This window comes from Xenopus laevis, chromosome 5S (genome assembly GCF_017654675.1).
Source record: "Xenopus laevis strain J_2021 chromosome 5S, Xenopus_laevis_v10.1, whole genome shotgun sequence".
NCBI lineage: Eukaryota > Metazoa > Chordata > Amphibia > Anura > Pipidae > Xenopus > Xenopus laevis.
The window spans coordinates 48,672,819-48,693,852 of NC_054380.1; the positions used below are offsets into that span (position 1 = coordinate 48,672,819).

At 37.3% G+C, this 21,034-nt stretch overlaps 1 protein-coding gene across 3 annotated transcripts in view; it reads left to right on the forward strand.

Moving 5' to 3' along the window:
* The window catches only part of sash1.S (SAM and SH3 domain containing 1 S homeolog), a 197,726-nt gene that overhangs the window by 38,464 nt on the left and 138,228 nt on the right, over nucleotides 1-21,034 (forward strand). For all 3 annotated transcript variants that reach the window (XM_018265308.2, XM_018265305.2, XM_018265306.2), the window contains exons 3-5: nucleotides 13,618-13,667; nucleotides 15,929-15,978; nucleotides 19,145-19,231. In XM_018265308.2, coding sequence (XP_018120797.1) covers nucleotides 13,618-13,667; nucleotides 15,929-15,978; nucleotides 19,145-19,231 — 187 coding nt within the window. The remainder of the gene's footprint in view (nucleotides 1-13,617; nucleotides 13,668-15,928; nucleotides 15,979-19,144; nucleotides 19,232-21,034) is intronic.

Consider the following 21,034-nt stretch of genomic DNA (forward strand, 5'->3'; position numbering starts at 1 on the left):
AAGCAAAGGAAGTATAGAGCCATGCGATATTTCACTTACAACACTAATCTTTTAGCCAGTTTCTATCTAAGTACAAAGACTACGATGCAGCAAAACATTCCTTTATTAAACCAATAACCTTCTGTGTGGCACTGTAGCAACTGCTTTAGCAAAGACTATGTAGATAACATCCACTGCCTTCCAAGGCAGTGTGACGTCATTTTGGCACTTTGCCAATTTACTAACGGTTGCTGGCATAATTTCGCTAGCAAAGGAGATAGACTCTGGTGGAAATTCGCACTCTAACGCCAGGCGAATTTTCGCTCTGTCGAAAAAGCGTTACTATGCAAATTCACTAAGTTTTTGATTTGATTCTGAACGCTACCTCTTGCGCCAGAGTTTACTTCGCCAGCTCAGATCAGACAAAGTGCAATAGAGTAGATAGGAGCTTGTCAAAAAAAAGTTGCCAATTTTTCTAAGTCTTTTACTTTTTTAAGGGTGATAGGCTGAAAAAGATCAAATTTTTTGTTTTGGGGTACCCTCCTTCCCCCCTACATTTGATAACATATGGCACCTAAACTATACTGTGGGTACATGTGTAGGGCATTATAACAACTCTATATAATTGAATTAAGGTTCCCTGGCCTTGTGTAGTGTAATGTATTTGCTGAAGCATATACGGGCATTATACTTTAACTGCACGCCGTATGCAAATTAGCCAACGCTAGCGTAACTTCGAACTGCTGATCGTATTTTCGCTAGCGCAGCTTCGCAAGCGTTCGGTACCCTGTGCCCAACTTCGGATCTTCGTGAAGTAGCATTGTCCAGGCAAATTTACACCTGGCGAAGTGTTGTGATGTGCTCAAAGCCAACGCTGGCGGATTTTGGAGGTAAGTAAATTTGCCCCCAAGAATCAATGTCCCTGCTCACCTTCTCATAAAAGGAAATTAAATTAGTCTGGCAATTTACTTTATAATTATTTGCCAAGGAATGACACTGCCTGGAATTAGATAACTTGTTATCTACAAAAAACACAGATTCTTCTCAATTCAGGGCGTTCCCAACAATAATCAATTAAATTAGTCAAAAACTCACATTTATATTATTTATACCAAAAGGCATAAACTTGCACTTAAACATTGAGCCTCCAGTTTGCTGCTCGGTTTTCTAATTTTGTCAAGTTGCTCTGCAAAGTGGAAGCATCATACAAGGAACTTGTTTTACACAATTTAGTAGACAGGTTAAAAAGCAAATGGCCTTGCAGTACTTCAAACAAGGGAAAGTTGTGCTCACCACTATTTTTTAAAAACATTAGGCGGGGGTGCAATGAGGCTGTGACCACAAAATACATATAGACACATACAAGAGTCCTCTGCACTCAACCCATTATCAATATATTTAAGACAGAGACATTTTGTGCATACTGCTACTAAAAAATGCCTTACCCTTTAAACAAAACAGGGATTGTTTGTCCATATATTGCAATATATTTAAGCTGGCCAACTACGTCAAAGTCATCCCATATCTGGCCAGTCCTACGCTTAATTTTCATCTGATTCATTAAGAATTCTATTGCTTCATTATACATTTTACAAAGGGACTAGGTTTTACCTGCAACTTAACTTGCTGCTTTCAAAGTAAACCTCCATACTTGGCTGCCCTTTTATTAGACACCAGTGGGATCACCTGACTATAGCTGGGAAGGGTGGGAGCTACAACATAGAGCTGGTCACTGCTCTTGTATAACTATAACAAACAAGGGAAAGTTGTGCTCACCACTATTTTTTAAAAACATTAGGCGGGGGTGCAATGAGGCTGTGACCACAAAATACATATAGACACATACAAGAGTCCTCTGCACTCAACCCATTATCAATATATTTAAGACAGAGACATTTTGTGCATACTGCTACTAAAAAATGCCTTACCCTTTAAACAAAACAGGGATTGTTTGTCCATATATTGCAATATATTTAAGCTGGCCAACTACGTCAAAGTCATCCCATATCTGGCCAGTCCTACGCTTAATTTTCATCTGATTCATTAAGAATTCTATTGCTTCATTATACATTTTACAAAGGGACTAGGTTTTACCTGCAACTTAACTTGCTGCTTTCAAAGTAAACCTCCATACTTGGCTGCCCTTTTATTAGACACCAGTGGGATCACCTGACTATAGCTGGGAAGGGTGGGAGCTACAACATAGAGCTGGTCACTGCTCTTGTATAACTATAACAAACAAGGGAAAGTTGTGCTCACCACTATTTTTTAAAAACATTAGGCGGGGGTGCAATGAGGCTGTGACCACAAAATACATATAGACACATACAAGAGTCCTCTGCACTCAACCCATTATCAATATATTTAAGACAGAGACATTTTGTGCATACTGCTACTAAAAAATGCCTTACCCTTTAAACAAAACAGGGATTGTTTGTCCATATATTGCAATATATTTAAGCTGGCCAACTACGTCAAAGTCATCCCATATCTGGCCAGTCCTACGCTTAATTTTCATCTGATTCATTAAGAATTCTATTGCTTCATTATACATTTTACAAAGGGACTAGGTTTTACCTGCAACTTAACTTGCTGCTTTCAAAGTAAACCTCCATACTTGGCTGCCCTTTTATTAGACACCAGTGGGATCACCTGACTATAGCTGGGAAGGGTGGGAGCTACAACATAGAGCTGGTCACTGCTCTTGTATAACTATAACAAACAAGGGAAAGTTGTGCTCACCACTATTTTTTAAAAACATTAGGCGGGGGTGCAATGAGGCTGTGACCACAAAATACATATAGACACATACAAGAGTCCTCTGCACTCAACCCATTATCAATATATTTAAGACAGAGACATTTTGTGCATACTGCTACTAAAAAATGCCTTACCCTTTAAACAAAACAGGGATTGTTTGTCCATATATTGCAATATATTTAAGCTGGCCAACTACGTCAAAGTCATCCCATATCTGGCCAGTCCTACGCTTAATTTTCATCTGATTCATTAAGAATTCTATTGCTTCATTATACATTTTACAAAGGGACTAGGTTTTACCTGCAACTTAACTTGCTGCTTTCAAAGTAAACCTCCATACTTGGCTGCCCTTTTATTAGACACCAGTGGGATCACCTGACTATAGCTGGGAAGGGTGGGAGCTACAACATAGAGCTGGTCACTGCTCTTGTATAACTATAACAAACAAGGGAAAGTTGTGCTCACCACTATTTTTTAAAAACATTAGGCGGGGGTGCAATGAGGCTGTGACCACAAAATACATATAGACACATACAAGAGTCCTCTGCACTCAACCCATTATCAATATATTTAAGACAGAGACATTTTGTGCATACTGCTACTAAAAAATGCCTTACCCTTTAAACAAAACAGGGATTGTTTGTCCATATATTGCAATATATTTAAGCTGGCCAACTACGTCAAAGTCATCCCATATCTGGCCAGTCCTACGCTTAATTTTCATCTGATTCATTAAGAATTCTATTGCTTCATTATACATTTTACAAAGGGACTAGGTTTTACCTGCAAATAGTGGTGAGCACAACTTTCCCTTGTTTGTTATAGTTATACAAGAGCAGTGACCAGCTCTATGTTGTAGCTCCCACCCTTCCCAGCTATAGTCAGGTGATCCCACTGGTGTCTAATAAAAGGGCAGCCAAGTATGGAGGTTTACTTTGAAAGCAGCAAGTTAAGTTGCAGGTAAAACCTAGTCCCTTTGTAAAATGTATAATGAAGCAATAGAATTCTTAATGAATCAGATGAAAATTAAGCGTAGGACTGGCCAGATATGGGATGACTTTGACGTAGTTGGCCAGCTTAAATATATTGCAATATATGGACAAACAATCCCTGTTTTGTTTAAAGGGTAAGGCATTTTTTAGTAGCAGTATGCACAAAATGTCTCTGTCTTAAATATATTGATAATGGGTTGAGTGCAGAGGACTCTTGTATGTGTCTATATGTATTTTGTGGTCACAGCCTCATTGCACCCCCGCCTAATGTTTTTAAAAAATAGTGGTGAGCACAACTTTCCCTTGTTTGTTATAGTTATACAAGAGCAGTGACCAGCTCTATGTTGTAGCTCCCACCCTTCCCAGCTATAGTCAGGTGATCCCACTGGTGTCTAATAAAAGGGCAGCCAAGTATGGAGGTTTACTTTGAAAGCAGCAAGTTAAGTTGCAGGTAAAACCTAGTCCCTTTGTAAAATGTATAATGAAGCAATAGAATTCTTAATGAATCAGATGAAAATTAAGCGTAGGACTGGCCAGATATGGGATGACTTTGACGTAGTTGGCCAGCTTAAATATATTGCAATATATGGACAAACAATCCCTGTTTTGTTTAAAGGGTAAGGCATTTTTTAGTAGCAGTATGCACAAAATGTCTCTGTCTTAAATATATTGATAATGGGTTGAGTGCAGAGGACTCTTGTATGTGTCTTGCAGTACTTCACTAATAACAATGGTCCAATTAGATAATATTCTAAGTAACACCACTCTTTGTAATTTATCTTTTAGCCAGTTCTCTGTCCAAGTACAAATACTATGTTGCAGGCCAATATTCCTTAATTTAACCATTAGCCTTCTGTGTGGTACAGTATCAATTGCTTTAAAAAAGATCACATCTTCTTTTATCCCAGAGTGGAGGTTCCTACACCTGCATATCGGCAAGATATGTCATGCATAAAACCATGTTGGCAAACACTTTCTCTGGAGATTTATCAGTGTGAAATTAGAGCTTATCACAGAAAAGCTCACTTTATATACATTCATATTGTAGTGTATTTATCAAATGATGTTTCTAAAAATCCCATAGGAATAAATAGAAAGTGAGTTTTTCTGTGTTGAGCTCTAATTTTACACTTTGATAAATATGCCCCATAATATTGTGATTTTTCATTAGTCAATTATCCTATCTCTCATTATCTTTTTCAAACGTTTTCCTACCACTGATGTTGAACTAAAATATCTTTAGTTTCAGATTCAGAACAGTATTCTTTTTTGAATCACAAATGGCAATTTGCTAGGCTCTTATCACCATGCCAGGATGAAAAATTAAAGGACCAGTTCAGTGTAAAAATAAAAACTGGCCCCTTGATGCCCCATCTCAAGTCACTGATTGCCTTCAGTGATCTGCCTGGTAACCAATCTGTGGAAACCAAGAGAGCTGAAAAGCACTTCTGGCTATTATGTGAGACATCCAGTCACTCCAGCCTTTATACATTACATTTTTGCCTAACTATATTATAAACATGTTTAATTTTGCACAGCCTATCTATTTAACCAGTTTTTAGTTTTACAATGAACAATTCCTTTAAGAAAAGAAGTCTGGCAATCAGACCGATCTAAGCTCGTTTAGTACCCTGGGATGAATGTCATGTGGCCTGGACCTTTGTCCATAACATATTCAAGTCTGTTTTGAAGTTCCTCCTAAGTGACCCATCTATTATTAAAAAAATGGTTGGTTCCTCCTGGTTGTGTAGAGTGATGAATATTAGCAGTTCTGAATTTCTGCTTTTTCCCTGCTCTCATCAACCACCTGACCCCACTCTGATAAGGGTCCTACCTTTTTTATACTAGAATATACTTTAAATACTAGAATGACATCTGCCTTCCTTCAATCCATAGGTATCATACTAGATGAAAGTGAGTCTACTAAAATCAGAAAAGATGTCTGGCCAGATCTGAACTAAGCTCTATAAGTACTTGAGGATGTATTGTTTCATGTTCTAGTGGCTTGTTTACAGTATATTTATGGAAATGTTTACATACCAACTGTGTCACCCACTGAATTGAGCTGAGCCATCTGTGCCCCCCCTCCTATTGAGTGGGTCTTGAAACTCCCTCTCTTGTATACACTAAAGAAAAGAACTTGATAAACACATTTGCTTTTCCAAATCCTTTATAACCAAATAATTTCCATCAGTAACGTAACTAGGTGGGGGCGGGCTGTACAGCCGGGCCCCCTACCTCACCCCCCTCCACGCCAATTATCTCTGCGGCTGCCCCGAATCTTCCTTGAGTTCAGGATCTGGCAGATATTCAATTTTTGGCCACCAATGTCAGCTGTTGTTCTGAGACCCGGTATTGAACTGTATTTTTTGTGCCATTTGAATGTATTTGGGCTTGCTTTTCAAGACTGCTGAGGAATTACCTAGCTAGTTGTTTGTCATGCCTTAGATACATTTTATGGCAGTATGCTGGACAAAAAGTTCATTTACTTTTTTCAGCAAGACTGTCCTTCAGAAGATCCTGTTTATATGACATGCAAGATTTAAATAATACGGGTTTTGGGCATCATGGTAAATTTTTCTTCTATTTCAGTCGGTGTTTTTTTTTTTTTCAAATTGCAAGTTTATTGTGTATTGATATAGTAAGAATATAAACAGAGCCAAAATCTACAAGCTCAATGACATATGAGAGCTATGTAAATCATTGAATAAGCACGGTTAACACAATAAGGAAATATTACATCGTAAAAATTGTACGCTTGTAATAGGAAAGGGAAAAAGACTGTAGAAAAAAGAATAGTGAAATAAGAAAAATTTGTACATGGATCAAACAAAGAACATAGACCTGGTACATGTTGTTATATCGGATAATCAACCCTTAAAAAGAGTAATAAACTCAACCAAAGACAGTATTAGACTTTTTGGCTTTTAATAAGCATCACTCCTGTGGTTCTTGGGTAGGATGCCAAGGGTCCCATATTTGTGCGCATTTGATGCTGGTTTCTGGTAAAGGTTCTATCAGTAATGCAAATATGAGTGGAGAGAGTGGACAACCCTGTCTCGTGCCATTTTGGATTTGGAAAGCGTTCGATAGGGCCCCTGCTGTGCAAACCCTCGCTGTAGGATTAGTATACAAGGGGAGCACTGCTTTAAGGAAGGTAGGACCTAGTTGGTATTGTCTAAGTGTTTCCTCCATGTATTCCCAATTGACCCTATCGAAAGCTTTTTCTGCGTCAAGCGATAACAGCAGCGCAGGGATTTGTTGTGCTTTCAGTATATGTGTTATATTATGGATCCTTCGTGTACTATCTGAGCCTTGTCTATGGAGGATGAATCCTACCTGGTTAGGGTCTATTAAAGAGGGAAGGATTTGATTAAGTCTTTGTGCTAGAAGTTTGGTGTAAATCTTAAGGTCTGTATTCAATAGAGCTATTGGGCGGTATTTTTGGCATAAGTCTTGAGGTTTTCCTGGTTTAGGAATTGTTACTACATGAGCTTGGAGATATTCCTGTTTAACAGACCCTGTATCGACTATGTTTTGGAATACTTTAAGGAGATGGGGTACTATTAGCTTTGTGAATACTTTATAGTAAGAGTTAGAAAACCCATCTGGGCCCGGTGATTTGTTCGTTTTTAGATGGTTTATAACCTGTACAACCTCCTCCCCTGAAATTGGTACATTCAACATTTCGAGTTGTGATTGAGTTGGATGGGGAAGTTTCAGCTTACTAAAAAATCAGATTTTTAGTTATACAGGGATGCATAATATTTAGCAAATTCCTCTGCTATTACTTTAGGATCAGTTAATTTCCCTTGCGTAGAAGTGTGGTGGTTAATTCTGGCTTGGGCTTTTTGTTTTTTGAGTTGGTTTGCTAGTAGCTTATCTGTTTTATTTCCTTTAGTGTAATATCGTTTTTTAAGCAGTTTCAGCCTATAAGCTGTTTTTGCTGTGATGATTTCATTTAATTTGTTTCTTAGTTCGGCTACTTCTTTCAGGGAAGGAGATGTATTTTGTTGGTATGCTTGTTTTTCTAGCTCTCTTAATTTTGTTTCTAAGTGAAGTTGGGACTCTTCTCTTTTCTGTTTAGTTTTCTTTGCTAGGGATATGAGTATCACTGCTTTATGCGCAACCAGACTGTCTGTGAATTTACTTCTCCCCCTGAGTTAAGAGTAAAGTACTGTGTAATACACTGCTCTATATGTAGTTTATTTTCTTCTTTAAGCAACAATCTATCATTTAATCTCCATGGTAGTTTATCCCTCAATGAAGTGGTGTTAGGGATTTCTATTCCTTTTGGAGCATGGTCCGACCATGTCCTTAACCCAATCCAAGTTCGTGAGGTTTGTGTGGTGTTTTGGGGTCTGCCAGGAATGCATCGATCCTTGTATGTGTCTGAAAATGAGGGAAAAAATAAGTATAATCTTTGGCTAACGGGTTTTTGGCCCTCCATACATCTATCAGCCCCCGTGTGTGTAGTAGGTTACTGAATGTTTTATCTTGATTCCTTTGTGTTTGTGAAATAGTCCCCCCCCCCACCTTTCAAAGCATCAATGCTAGGATCAGAAATCATGTTAAAATCCCCCGCTATAACACATTTCCCAACCTTGTATTGGAGAAGTTTTGCGAAAACATTTTTCAGGAAGACATTTTGATTTTCGTAGCATAAATATTAATTAAAGAATATGTGACATTACCCAGTTTGCATATTAACATCAAATATCTACCCGCAGGATCAGCATGCATGCCCTTAAAGGAGAAGTAAAGGCTAAAATTAAGTAAGCTTTATCAGAAAGGTCTCTATAAATACACCAGTAAACCCTCAAAGTAATGCTGCTCTGAGTCCTAAGTCAAAAGAAACACCCCATTTCTTTCCTTTTATTGTGTACACATGGGCTTCTGTACCAGACTTCCTGTTTTCAGCATAAACCTCCAGGGCAGGGCTTGAGCATGCTCAGTTTGCTCCTCTCCCCCTCCCTCCTCCAATCCCTGCTGTAATCTGAGCTCAGAGCTGTATGTGAGCAGGGAGAGACTCAGGCAGGAAGTGATGTCACACCAAGCTTAAATGGCAGCTTCTATCCTAAACAAACAGAGACAGTGTCTAGAGCTGTTTACTCAAGTATGGTAAAGCATTCTGCAGAAAAAATATAGCGTTCTAGCTTGCACTATTGTGGCTAATCTGTTGGCAATAAACTGTCTTGGAGCTTTCATTCTCCTTTAAATTGGAATGGTATGTTGGATGTGACTAGGATTGAGACGCCTTTTGATTTATTAACAAAACAAGCAACAATCAGAACTAGAAATAAACATAAAAGAAATATATAACCTATGCGGTGCATGTAGCACCAATTTGGCATATGTGGTTATCTGATGGAAACCACTGAGCGACTCCAGAGATCTTGCTACGGAGTCTGTGGGGGTAGGAGAAAGATATAGAAGTTTCGTTTCAAAAGGAGTTGAAATAACATGCAATAATAAAGCCAGCACGGGAGAGAACTGTAAGCATTAAGGAGAACGTGACCCTGTTTGCCATTCTTTTTGCAGCTTCCTCTGTGTTTGTGGAGTATTTGGATGACTGCTGGATGATTCATTGGCAGTAGTCAAGGGGAGGTCCCATCTTGCCAGTGCCTTTTTGGCCTCACTCACTGTAGATAAAGTGGTAGGTGTTCAATTGCGTTGGATAATCAGTTTGACTGGGTATCCCCAACGATATGGTATAGTGTTGTGCCTTAGTATTCTGGTTATTTCTAGAAAGGCTTTGCGTTTCAGCAGAGTTGCAGGGGATAGGTCCATATATATTTCTAGGTGTTGGTATTGCTGTGGCCAACTGTCCTTTTTGCGAGCCAGAGAGAGTAATTTATCCCTTGTTTGGTAAAACACAAACTGTGCTAAAACATCCCTAGGAGCGTTGTCTGGGGCTGCTCTGGGTTATTGTGTATACGGTCTATTGCTAACTCCAGGGCGTGTAGGTCTGGCAACACCGTTTTAAGCAAGTCAGTGATGTATTGTTCCAGATCCCTAGGGAGTATAGCCTCTGGGATGTCTCTGAACCTGAGATTGTTGTTGGTTTTCTTTTTGATAAATTTGTGCAGTTCAAAGGTTCTATATTTGGAATATATTTCTATGTTCACTTGTGATAGTTACACTAGTCCTTTCTATCAAGAACTATTACTGTTTACATTTTGTTTGAATTTTGGAACGTTAGCTTGTTACTTTCCAGTAACTACTGTCATGGAATGGGAAAAAGGAAATATGTATCATATTTATTGTTGTTTTTCTTTACTGGTCCACTCTACATCCGCAGATTTCACACACTTTTATTGTAATTTTACAAAAGCTTTTATAGTAGTGTATAGTAAATATGACTATTTAAAGGGAGTAGGAAGTTCTTTTAATGAAAAAAAGCGTAATATTTACATTTTTAAAAAACTTCTGAAAAGTTCTGATTTTTTTGGCTTTATGTGTGTGTTACATGATAGTTTAGGCTATTTATGTCTGTTGAGAATAAAGAACAGTAAGTTTTTATTTTATGGTAGGTATGTATATGAATTTTTGTTTATATGGTGCTACTTATGTACACAGAACTGTCTGGCAGAACAATAAACAGGGGACCGTTTATATAAATACAAACTACAATAATAAATGCAAAGTACAGTTACAATAAAGATTAAGACAATAGGAGGATCCTATCCGTAGATCTTACAATCTAAATAGGAGGATACATTACAGACACAAATAAGAGGATATAAAGTGCTGCAGGTTACAGTAGGGGACAATGCAGCACAAGTGTCAATTCTGCCAAATGAGCGGATGAGACCTCCCAAAGACAGAGTGTACAGGGAGAACAATAACGGACATAATAGAGAGCCTTGCATTAAGAGCCTACATTAAGTGGAACTGGAGATGAGGTTTTGTTAGCACAAGATACAGTGAATTAATCATTAGAAAGGTACAAAGAGAGCCAAGATACAGTCTGATTACTTATCCCAAGAAAATATAGAAATTACCTCAGGAAGGAGTGGCTAATCATATCAAATGCAAATGATAGGTCAAGGAGAATTTGGATAGAGAAGTGACCTTTGGCGTTTGGCAACCTGGAGATCATTGGTAACTCTGCACAAAGCAGACTCAGTAGACTGAGCATGCCGGAAACCAGATTGCAGTGGGCCCAACAGATTATGGGAGTGTAAAATGTTAGAAGTAAGGGAGAATACAATACGATTTATTACATATGATTTTAGAGGCAAGCGGTAGAAGTAAGACAGGACATTAATTAGAGAGATAGGACAGGTCTAACATAGACTATGCTTGACACAGGCCTGTTTAAATAGGAGGTGAATGTTCCAGAAGCCAGAGAAGAATTGACGATGTGAATAAGAGCCTAAAGTAAGCTCAGCTGCACATTGTTTAGGGGACTGAGGAAGGAGGAGCTGGTTTGTGTGGTGGTGGGAATCTGATTGTAGATGGACTATTTTTGACCTCAGCAACGTCCTGAGGAGAGTGTGCAAGATTGAATGAGTCTGTTGATGAGAGAACATCAACAGAACATCCAATTGCGTTAAGTAAGGGGACAGAAAAACAAGAATACATTTGAAGTTGAGATGGAGCAGGGCTCATGGTTTAAATAGACATCCCCTGCAGCCAGTAAAAGTAGGAAAGAGTGAGATGAAGTAGGATGAAAAAGGATTTGAAATGACTAAGCATCCATGCATCTGGAGGATAAAGGGGTTGCAAGTAGTGGCACAATGTATAAGAGCTGGAGTATGTAGATAGGAACAGGGAGAAAGATATGTAAATGGAATCCTGAAAAACAATAGAAGGGTTAAAGACAGAGAATACCGTAAGTATACAAGCAGTATACATGTAATTAGCTTTGCTTATTTATAGTAATATGGCTACAGTAGGTGGATATGATCCTCAGAAGTACATCAGTAAATCATCTAAGACTTTAAGCAATCCATTAATTCCAATAGCAGTTGGATTTCAAGGTTTTCCTGTAGTGGCTCTCCTTGTGGAACTCCTAATTAAACTCATCTAGAACACATAAACTGATCACTTAGGAATGATTCACCCTTTCAGATGCTCACCTCCAGCAATTGCTCTCTCTTAAAGATATCTGTAGGGAGAGTAAAAGCTAGGTATTTCTGCACACAGGTCTGGGGAATCAGAACTGATTTAAACTCATCACCCATCTGTGTCAGTAGATGCCACAGTAACAATGAAAGTGAATGCAGACCCTTTCAGATGCTTACCCCCAGCAAATGCTAATCCCTAACAGCATCATAATAAATAGGGAGTGTAGATGCTGGGTCCTATTGCTCCCATGTCTGGGGAATCACAACTCATGAAAGACACAGTGCATAATTGATTACCATTTTTCTCATAGGTCAATTTACTGCTCTATTTTCAAGTAATTCTTTGTCTGAGGCAGAATACTGTATATAACAAAATGAAACAAAAGAACAAATGGTGAGCACCAATAGTGTATTCATCTTGAGTCCTAATATAGCCAATATATGATCCTTTCTCATCCACTGTGCTCAGGTATTTTCCAGCTTCTGCAGTCTTTCAGGCCTATTAGCTCAGGGAATCACAGTTTTCATTCAGCAAGCAGTGAGCAGGGGGAAAGACCAGCTGGTTCCTACTCCGTGGGTGAATCTGTATGACCGCTCCCTACTCATTTCATATCAATCTTTAAAATGAAATACATTTGATATGTTGACCTCTAAAAACATTATTGTGGGAGAAACTATGTGACAAGAGGGTCCCTTCGAGTTTGTTTTAAGCTAAATACATATTATTAAATATATAGTGACATATTTTATTTTTCAATTGGCACAATACAGACATATCTTCAAACCATTTGAAATGCTGGCAGTTGGTCAAGAGATTCCAAAAAATGTAAATAAATATTATAAATATAGTGTTGATTTTTAATCTTCATAATCTGCATGTGACCATTTATCTTGTTGTGTTCTTCCCCCTCACTCAGTCATGTCACATTTCTTGATTTTACCTGTCTAACCCACATATGGTCTAACACAGTCTATCATATGTAATAAAACACACTGGTGCTCATTTATCAACACTGGGTAAATTTGCCCATTGGCAGTTACCTATAGCAACCAATCAGTGTTTAGCTTTTTAAAGCCAGCTGCTAGTAGAACATTGAATGCAGCAATTTGATTGATTGCCATGGGTTACTGCAAATGGGCAAATTTGCCCAGTATTGATAAATGACCACTGTTTGCCCAGGAACAGTAAATCATATCAACCATTAAGATTTATTTTAAACAGTTTACCAATAAATGGTGCCTACTAATTTGTTGCTATTGGTTACTGCACCTGAGCAAACGGCGCATTTTATTTCTTATGGTAAGGTCCTTTTTTGTGCCAAAGTTCTTTCTATACATGACTTTTTTGTCCACCCAGGTATTTGCTCCACTATGCTTAGTTTGTTTGGATTTATTTCATCTTTATATGTATATGGGTTACCACTAAAATAGGAATGCACCGATCCACTATTTTGGATTCGGACGAACTCCCGAATCCTTTGCGAAAGATTAGAGCGAAGACCGAACAGAATCATAATTTGCATATGCAAATTAGGGGTGAGAAGGGGGAAACATTTTTTACTTCCTTGTTTTGTGACAAACAGTCATGTAATTTCCCTCCATGTGATTTGCATATGCAATTTAGGATTCGGTTCGGCAGGGCAGAAGGATTCGGCTGAATCCTGCTGAAAAAGGCCGAATCCCTAACCGAATCCTGGACTTGGTGCATCCCTACACTAAAATATATTTTTATATTCTACCAAGTTCTGTTGAGTACTGTACTTTTTTGAAAATAAGCATAGTATATCTGTAAACCAATATATTTTTTCATCTAGGAATCAGATGGAATTAATAGTAAACTACCAACACCAGAGACAGAAATAAAGTAAGTAATTTTCTGTAGAATACAAAATGTGTATATCTCTGCTGGTGAACCTAATTGTAATGGGTAAGGACTATAAACTTGCATTGTATCTTACAGATCAATATTGCCAATTAATGAATAATTGCATCTCTTTAAATGTGCTGAATGCCATAAGAATTAAATAGCATTGATGTCTACCTCTCCTAGATGCAAAAGTACATAATTTTAGATTTTTGCCATAATGCCATAGACTTGGAGGCATATTTATAATAACTGGAATTTGGGGATTTTTTTTTAATTCAAATATAAGCAAAAAATTCTCAAAATATGTTGGCAAATTAGAAAACAACTTTAATTTAAAAGATCACTTAAATTTTGTCTAGAACAACTCCCATTTACTTCTACTTTCATTCACCAGCAGAATTTTTGCATTTTCGTTTTCGTACTTAATAAATCTGAAAAATTTGAATTTGGTCTTTGAATTGATCCAATCAGGGGCGCTGCTGCCATGAGGTGAGTTGAGAAACTCGCCTCAGGTGGTAGCAGCTCCCTAGTTACCAGGGGTGGCAAAAAGCCACTCCTGGTAACTTTAGGAGCCTAATTTCCTGTCATTGAACCGGAAAATTATTTTTTCTCTATTAAGCGTAAAACCATTCTGGCAAAACTCGTAATATTGTTATTTCCAATGTATTTAAGTATCTTATCCCTGATTACCCCTTCGGAAAGCTTACCCAGCACTGATGTCATAGTTGGATGCTTGGATGGACCTTCTCAGAAATCAAAAATAATATTAGTATTAGACAGACCTCCAAGTAAACCTATAGTAGATCCGAAAATTTAAAGTTCACAAGAAAGAGGCAATGCTGCAGGATTAACTTCTCAAACTTCAGTGTTTATTGCCAACACAACGTGTTTCGAGCCATGTGAGGCTCTTTGTCAAGTGTGAAACAACAACTTTGTGGATTAGCATATTTAACGTGCTATACAGGAAGTGACATAATATGGTAAGTACCTTCCCCCTAGGAAAGGAACTTGCCTTCTCCTTTAATTGCGCATTGCGGACTTTTAACACCTGCTCTGGAGTTAAAATATTTTGTGAAAAAAATGGTTTGCGATTGTGAAATTTTTTTACATACACTGCGAACATTGCAAAAGCATTTTGGTTGCAAACTTTGCGTTGAGGTCTTTATTCAGTCAAAAGTGGTGCAAACATGGTAGCTAACATTCGCAAAGGTGTTACATTCCCCCAACAGTGTTTTGGGTGACAGAAGGCCCTTGTGTAGGCTGGGGAGAGACCTCCAACCTGCCATGGACTTGACTTTGTTTGGTACGTTCCTTTTGATTTGACTTCATTTGGTAAAAAGACTGGAAGGAATCTGAGTTACTGTTATAAACACATTATGATCATGCTTTTTTCCATCGGCACATGGAAAAGGCATTAGAACATCTGACCAAAGAGGGGAGATGTGTTTTTCTTGAATACATAAGCATTTGAACCAAAATATTTACTTGGAATAAAGCCCTAGTAAAAGGTAACCCTGTTGCTCAAATCAAAGTAAATGGTATGCTTTCTGAATATCTAGAAATATGCAATTGAACTTGACAAGGTTGCCCCATACCTACCAACTGTCCTGATTTTTATGGTTCGGCCATACGAGCAGATTCGGGGAAATTAGTTGCCCCCAGAGACTTTGTTTTTCGAAGTCGCCCTAAGTTGCCTCACAAGGAAACTTCGGACGACTTCGGAAAACGAAGCGCCGCGTGTGCAGTTTGGGGAGATTGTCACCCCGAAGAAGAGGAGATTTGTCTCTGCGAAGGCTAATCTCCCCGAATCTGCTCGTGTGGCCTGACCCTTACAGGACAATGCAGATTTTGACAGCTCAGTCTGCAGTCCTGGACTCTTTTTTTTTTTTTTTTTAAATGTCCTGCATTTCTTTTTGATCTCCAGCACTGAACAGCCAAAAAAGATAAGAGTTGCAAACTAAATCAGATAAGGGTACTTTTTTATTTACTAATAATTGTTACTAAATACAATAAAACAATTATTTCGGGGGGAACAGTGACTTGCATCTTAAAGGGGAATTCCACCTTTGTTGGCAAAACTGTTGGTAAGTATGATGCCCATTGTCTACCACTCTGTCTGATCCTTAGAGTAGAGACTCTACTTTCACATATTAGATTTAAGTTAAAAATTATCTAGCCATTTACTTTATTTGGTCACTGACTGTCTTATTTCATTATTGATTTGTGATGTTCTGTTACCATAACTCTGTCTTTTTCAGGCTTTCTCTTCATAAATCAGAGTCAGAAAACTCTGAAGATGACCCCATAGGTAAGTATGTTTTAAGTCATACTTTCTGTAAAAAGCTGGTTTACCTTTATCTAAATTCAATCTATTTACTAAATAATTCATTTTAAAACGTATAAGTTATGAGTAGTGGTTCAGTATTTTCAGACTGTGCTCTTCGCACAGATTATGTTCTTAAGCAGACAGTTTTGAAATGGATCTCACAATAAGAAGGAATGGGTTTAATAATATTTGGTTAAATGTTTGGATGCCAGTAAGAATTCAATTTCCTTGGTATTCAGCCAAACTTTGTTACATGATTCAGTATTTAAATGTAATTTTGTGATAGTTGTGTAATTTTAAATAAATTGACAAAAAATGAATATATCTATATCTATATATATATCTATATATCTATATATCTATATATATATATATATATCTATATATATATATATATATATCTATATATATATATATATATCTATATATATATATATATATATATATATATATATATATATATATATATATATATATATATATATATATATATATTATGTTTTCCAATGAGTATACGCACTCCAAAGCTGTTGTCAATGGCGGGGTGCAGGGTAATTATTTATGTATCAAAAATCTTCTGACACGCACTCCCTTTAAAAGTTTAATAATTTTATTGTCATTCTGTAATATCCGACGTTTCGGTCCACATTTGGACCTTTTTCAAGGATCCTTGAAAAAGGTCCAAATGTGGACCGAAACGTCAGATATTACAGAATGACAATAAAATTATTATATATACTCTAGGAACCCCTCTTAATTCTTTGGAGTTTTATTTATCATTGGCTGAGCTTTCAAAGTAGCAATTTCCTTTTAATCTATTACATACCTTATGGATACCTTATAGTATTTCAGCAGTGACATAAAGTTTATAGGATTAACAGAGATATTACATCAATAGCCTCCTTTTGCAAATGTAACAGTCTCTAGACTCCTCCTATAGCCTTTGATGATTGTCGGATTCTGAATGGCAGTATTTCTGACCATTCGTCAATACAAAATCTCTCCACTACAGTTAAATGTGATAGCTGCTGAGCATGGATAGCCTGCTTCAAATCATCCCATAGATTTTCCATGATATTCAAATTGGGGGACTGTGACGGCCTTTCCAGAATATTGTACTTCTCCCTCTGCATAAATGCCTTTGTAAATCTCGAAGAGTGTTTAGGGTCATTGACTTGTTGGAATATCCAACCCCTGCATGCTGAAAATTATCCTGAAGAATTTGTTGATATTGCTTTGAATTCATCCGGCCCTCGACTTTAACAAAGGCCCCGGTCCCTGAACTAGCCACAAAGCCCCACAGCATGATGGAACCTCCACCAAATTTTACATTAGATAGCAGTTGTTTTTCTTGGAATGTGGTGTTCTTCTTCCACCATGCAAAGAGCTTTTTGTTATGACCAAATAACAAAATTTTTGTATCATCAGTCCAAAGCACTTTGTTCCAAAATTACTGTCGCTTGTCTAAATGAGCTTTTGAATACAACAAGCGACTCTGTAGCGTGAGTGCAGAAAGAGCTTTTTTCTCATCTCCCTGTCTCTGAATTGTAGAACGATGTACAGATGCACCATCTGAAGCAAGATGTGTTTTTGCCCTGGGAAGTGATCTTTGGGTTGTCTGTTACCATTCTCACAATCCTCCGTATATGCCACTTCTGTATTTTTCTTGGCCTGCCAGCCCTGCTTTTACAGCAACTGTGCCCTTCCATTTCCTGATTACATTCTTTACAGTTGAAACCGACAGTTTAAACCTCTGTATACTTCCCCTAAACCACAATACTGAACAATCTTTGTTTTCAGATTGTTGCTTTGAGGATCCCATATTGTCACTCTTCAGAGAAGAGTCAAACAGAAGCACAACTTGCAATTGTCCACCTTAAATACCTTTTCTGATGATTGGACACACCTGCCTAAGAAGTTCAAGGCTTAACAAGCTAACCCAACCAATTTGGTGTTGCCAGTAATCCGTATTAAGCAGTTACATGCATTCAAATTAGCAAAATTACAAGGGTACCCATATTTTTGTACAGCCAGTTTTTCACATTTCATTTAATTTCATACAACTGAATACTGCTTCATTAAAAAATCTTCAGAAAATCTTCTGAAATGTTTAGAAAACACCCAGTACTGCATTATTATGCAGGCTGAGAGGGGTTCCCAAAATTTTTCATATGACTGTATATACTGTATGTATGTATATTTGTATATGTATTGAACTGCTTATTTATGCAGCATTGTACAGCAGAACAATAAATTAATATAACAAACAGGGTCATTACAATAATGTAAATAAATACAAAGTACAACAGCTGGGAAATTGACAATAGGTCTAGCCCCATGTCAAATTTCAAAATTGAATATAAAAAAATCTGTTTGCTCTTTTGAGAAATGGATTTCAGTGCAGAATTCTGCTGGAGCAGCACTTTTAACTGATTCATTTTGAAAACATTTTTTTTACCCATTACAGTATACCCAGTATAAATCACGAAAAGTTTTTTTTTCTGCGAAAAGTTTTTGTTTTTTTCTTTAAAATCCGACCAGAAAAGATCAGACTTACTAATAACTAACCCCCTTAAAATCTGGTTCCCCAGACTATCATCCTCGGCTATTATCCTCAGATGCTGTCAATTTGTGGACATTTAATGGGAGAGAAATTACCAAACTTCATGGCTTATAATACTTTATAATACATTCTATCCCTTTGTAACATATGATCCATACACATGATGCAAGGAAAAGACAAAAACATAAAGTAGTTTTAAGACCATGGTAACCATATATTCATTTCGCCACCAAAATAATAATTGATAGATAGATTATACATATACTTTATACAAAGAGCTGTAACTACACAGTTACTCTCAGAACAGTAACAAAGTATAATAATGGTATAGTTTCCTGCACAGTCAAAACATAATTGTGCCATCATTCTATAAAATAAAAATTACAAGTTACCTTTGGTATTATATAATCGTACAATGTTCCATTTATGACAGCGTTTTTTTCTTGAGAAATAGGAGATTTGTTTAGGGTAGACTTAATTTCCAGTAAAATGAAACAACAACGAAAAAAAACTCCATGAAAATATAGTAAATATCTGTCTGCTGATTGGTAAGAGTTTAAAAGATTATCATTTTATCTACCATAGGAAAAAATTACTGGAAGAAGAAGAATAAGCATTTTTGGCAAAGCTTCCACAAAAGCCCAAAAGAAGTAATGAGGCAGACTTCAAAGGGTAATTGGTTTTTATTGTCTTTAAAATATAGCAGTTGTATGCCAGTATTATTTTACTGTTAAAACATGGATAAACAACATACAAATAGCATATTGGAAAATAATGCATTTAAGTACAAGAAAGATTGTTCGTTACAACACACAAGTTTAGAGCTGACGATTCAGCACTAACTGTGGGCGATTTTCGGGTGCCATTGATTTTCCACCTAGCCCGATTGATGAGCCGACCAATATCCAGCCTTCTATATCAGTTGACTCATCTTCCTCCATACCGAATATTGTATAAAAATTTGTTTTGTATGATAATCTCTGTGTGTGTCTGGCCACCTTAAGAGGGAAAGACTGCCCAGACCAACACCCATTTTTAAAGGCATAAGACCACCATTTAAAGGCACGGGTGTGGGGGGGTGCTGCAACCACATGGAAGCCTGACCTGCAGCTTATGAATTTTATGATTATAACTTTGTAACTAAAAACCCTTGTTTTTGAAAATACATGCACTTGCATAGATACTAAATGACTTATTAAACAGGGGGACCAGGAAATATACATTGATCAATCCTCTCCCTCTTGGTTGCTTGTAGATAATTTTGGTCGAAATTCCATTGTGTTAATATATTTTTATTTAGCCTTGCGCCCACAATGACGTTTGCATACTAAATCTATGGTTTCTGGATTCACAAAATGTGGTGGGTGTTCCATGTATAGGTCTTCATCAATTTCATCATAAAGAAAAGTTTTCACATCTAGGTGTCTTACTTGTATACTTTTGCTGGCTGCCATACATAAGAGTGTTCTCACAGTTGTATGTTTCACTACTAGAGCAAAAGTTTCATCACAGTCTTGACCAAATTTTTGTGAGTACCCTTTGCAACTAATCTAGCCTTGTAACACTCAACTTCTCCATTTGCATTGTATTTCACTTTAAATTTCCACTTACAACCTATTGCTTTGTGACCCTGAGGTAACTGAGTCAAAGCCCATGTTTAATTTTTGTTCAAGGAATCAATTTCCTCTTGTGCTGAAACTTGACATTTTTGGCTTCACTTTTGGTAGCTGATTGATCTCTTCCCAGGAGTTTGGTTCAAATATTTCTTTTGTGTAAGCTTTGGAAGAGTATCTGGGAGCTGGTATCACTTTTGTGGTGCAGGTTGACCTTCGCAGTTCAGTTTCCTCTGTGATATTTGGTTGTTGAGGTGTGCTTTGTGAATTTTCCATCATGTAATTCATAGAGTCCCCTGTTTTGGCAATATCAAAAAAGAATATCAAAGGCTATATACCTCTATAGTTAGTATAGGTATGGGTGTAATTTGTGTGAAAGTAGGGAGGGGTGCGTGTATGGATGCTGGGTTTTCATTTGGAGGGGATGGACTTGTCTTTTTTCAACCCGATTTAACTATGTAACTAACTATGTATATGCTTATCACTTGTCATGTGACTCATTGCTCCTGAGTCAATACACCAGTTTGATGAGCAGTTATCTTGAGTAAGCTTAAAACATCCACTCCACTGTGTATCTATACTATCTGCATTAACTTGCTATCAATTAACTTGCTTTTGACATATTCTAGAATTATTTCTGACTCTTGTCTGACTTCAATGGCATTTATCAGAGGGCTATATGATTCAGGGAGGCTGCATAGAAGGAGAGCTGCTAAATGGCTGTCTTTAATTTCCTCTCCAGTTCCTCTGAGCTGAGCAGGTACAGTTTACTGTTTAAGTTTGATCTCTCATGGAGTACCTGCAGTGCATTCCACATACGTTTCGCTGTAGATTCTTTCCTGGAGTGAATCAGTTGATCTTC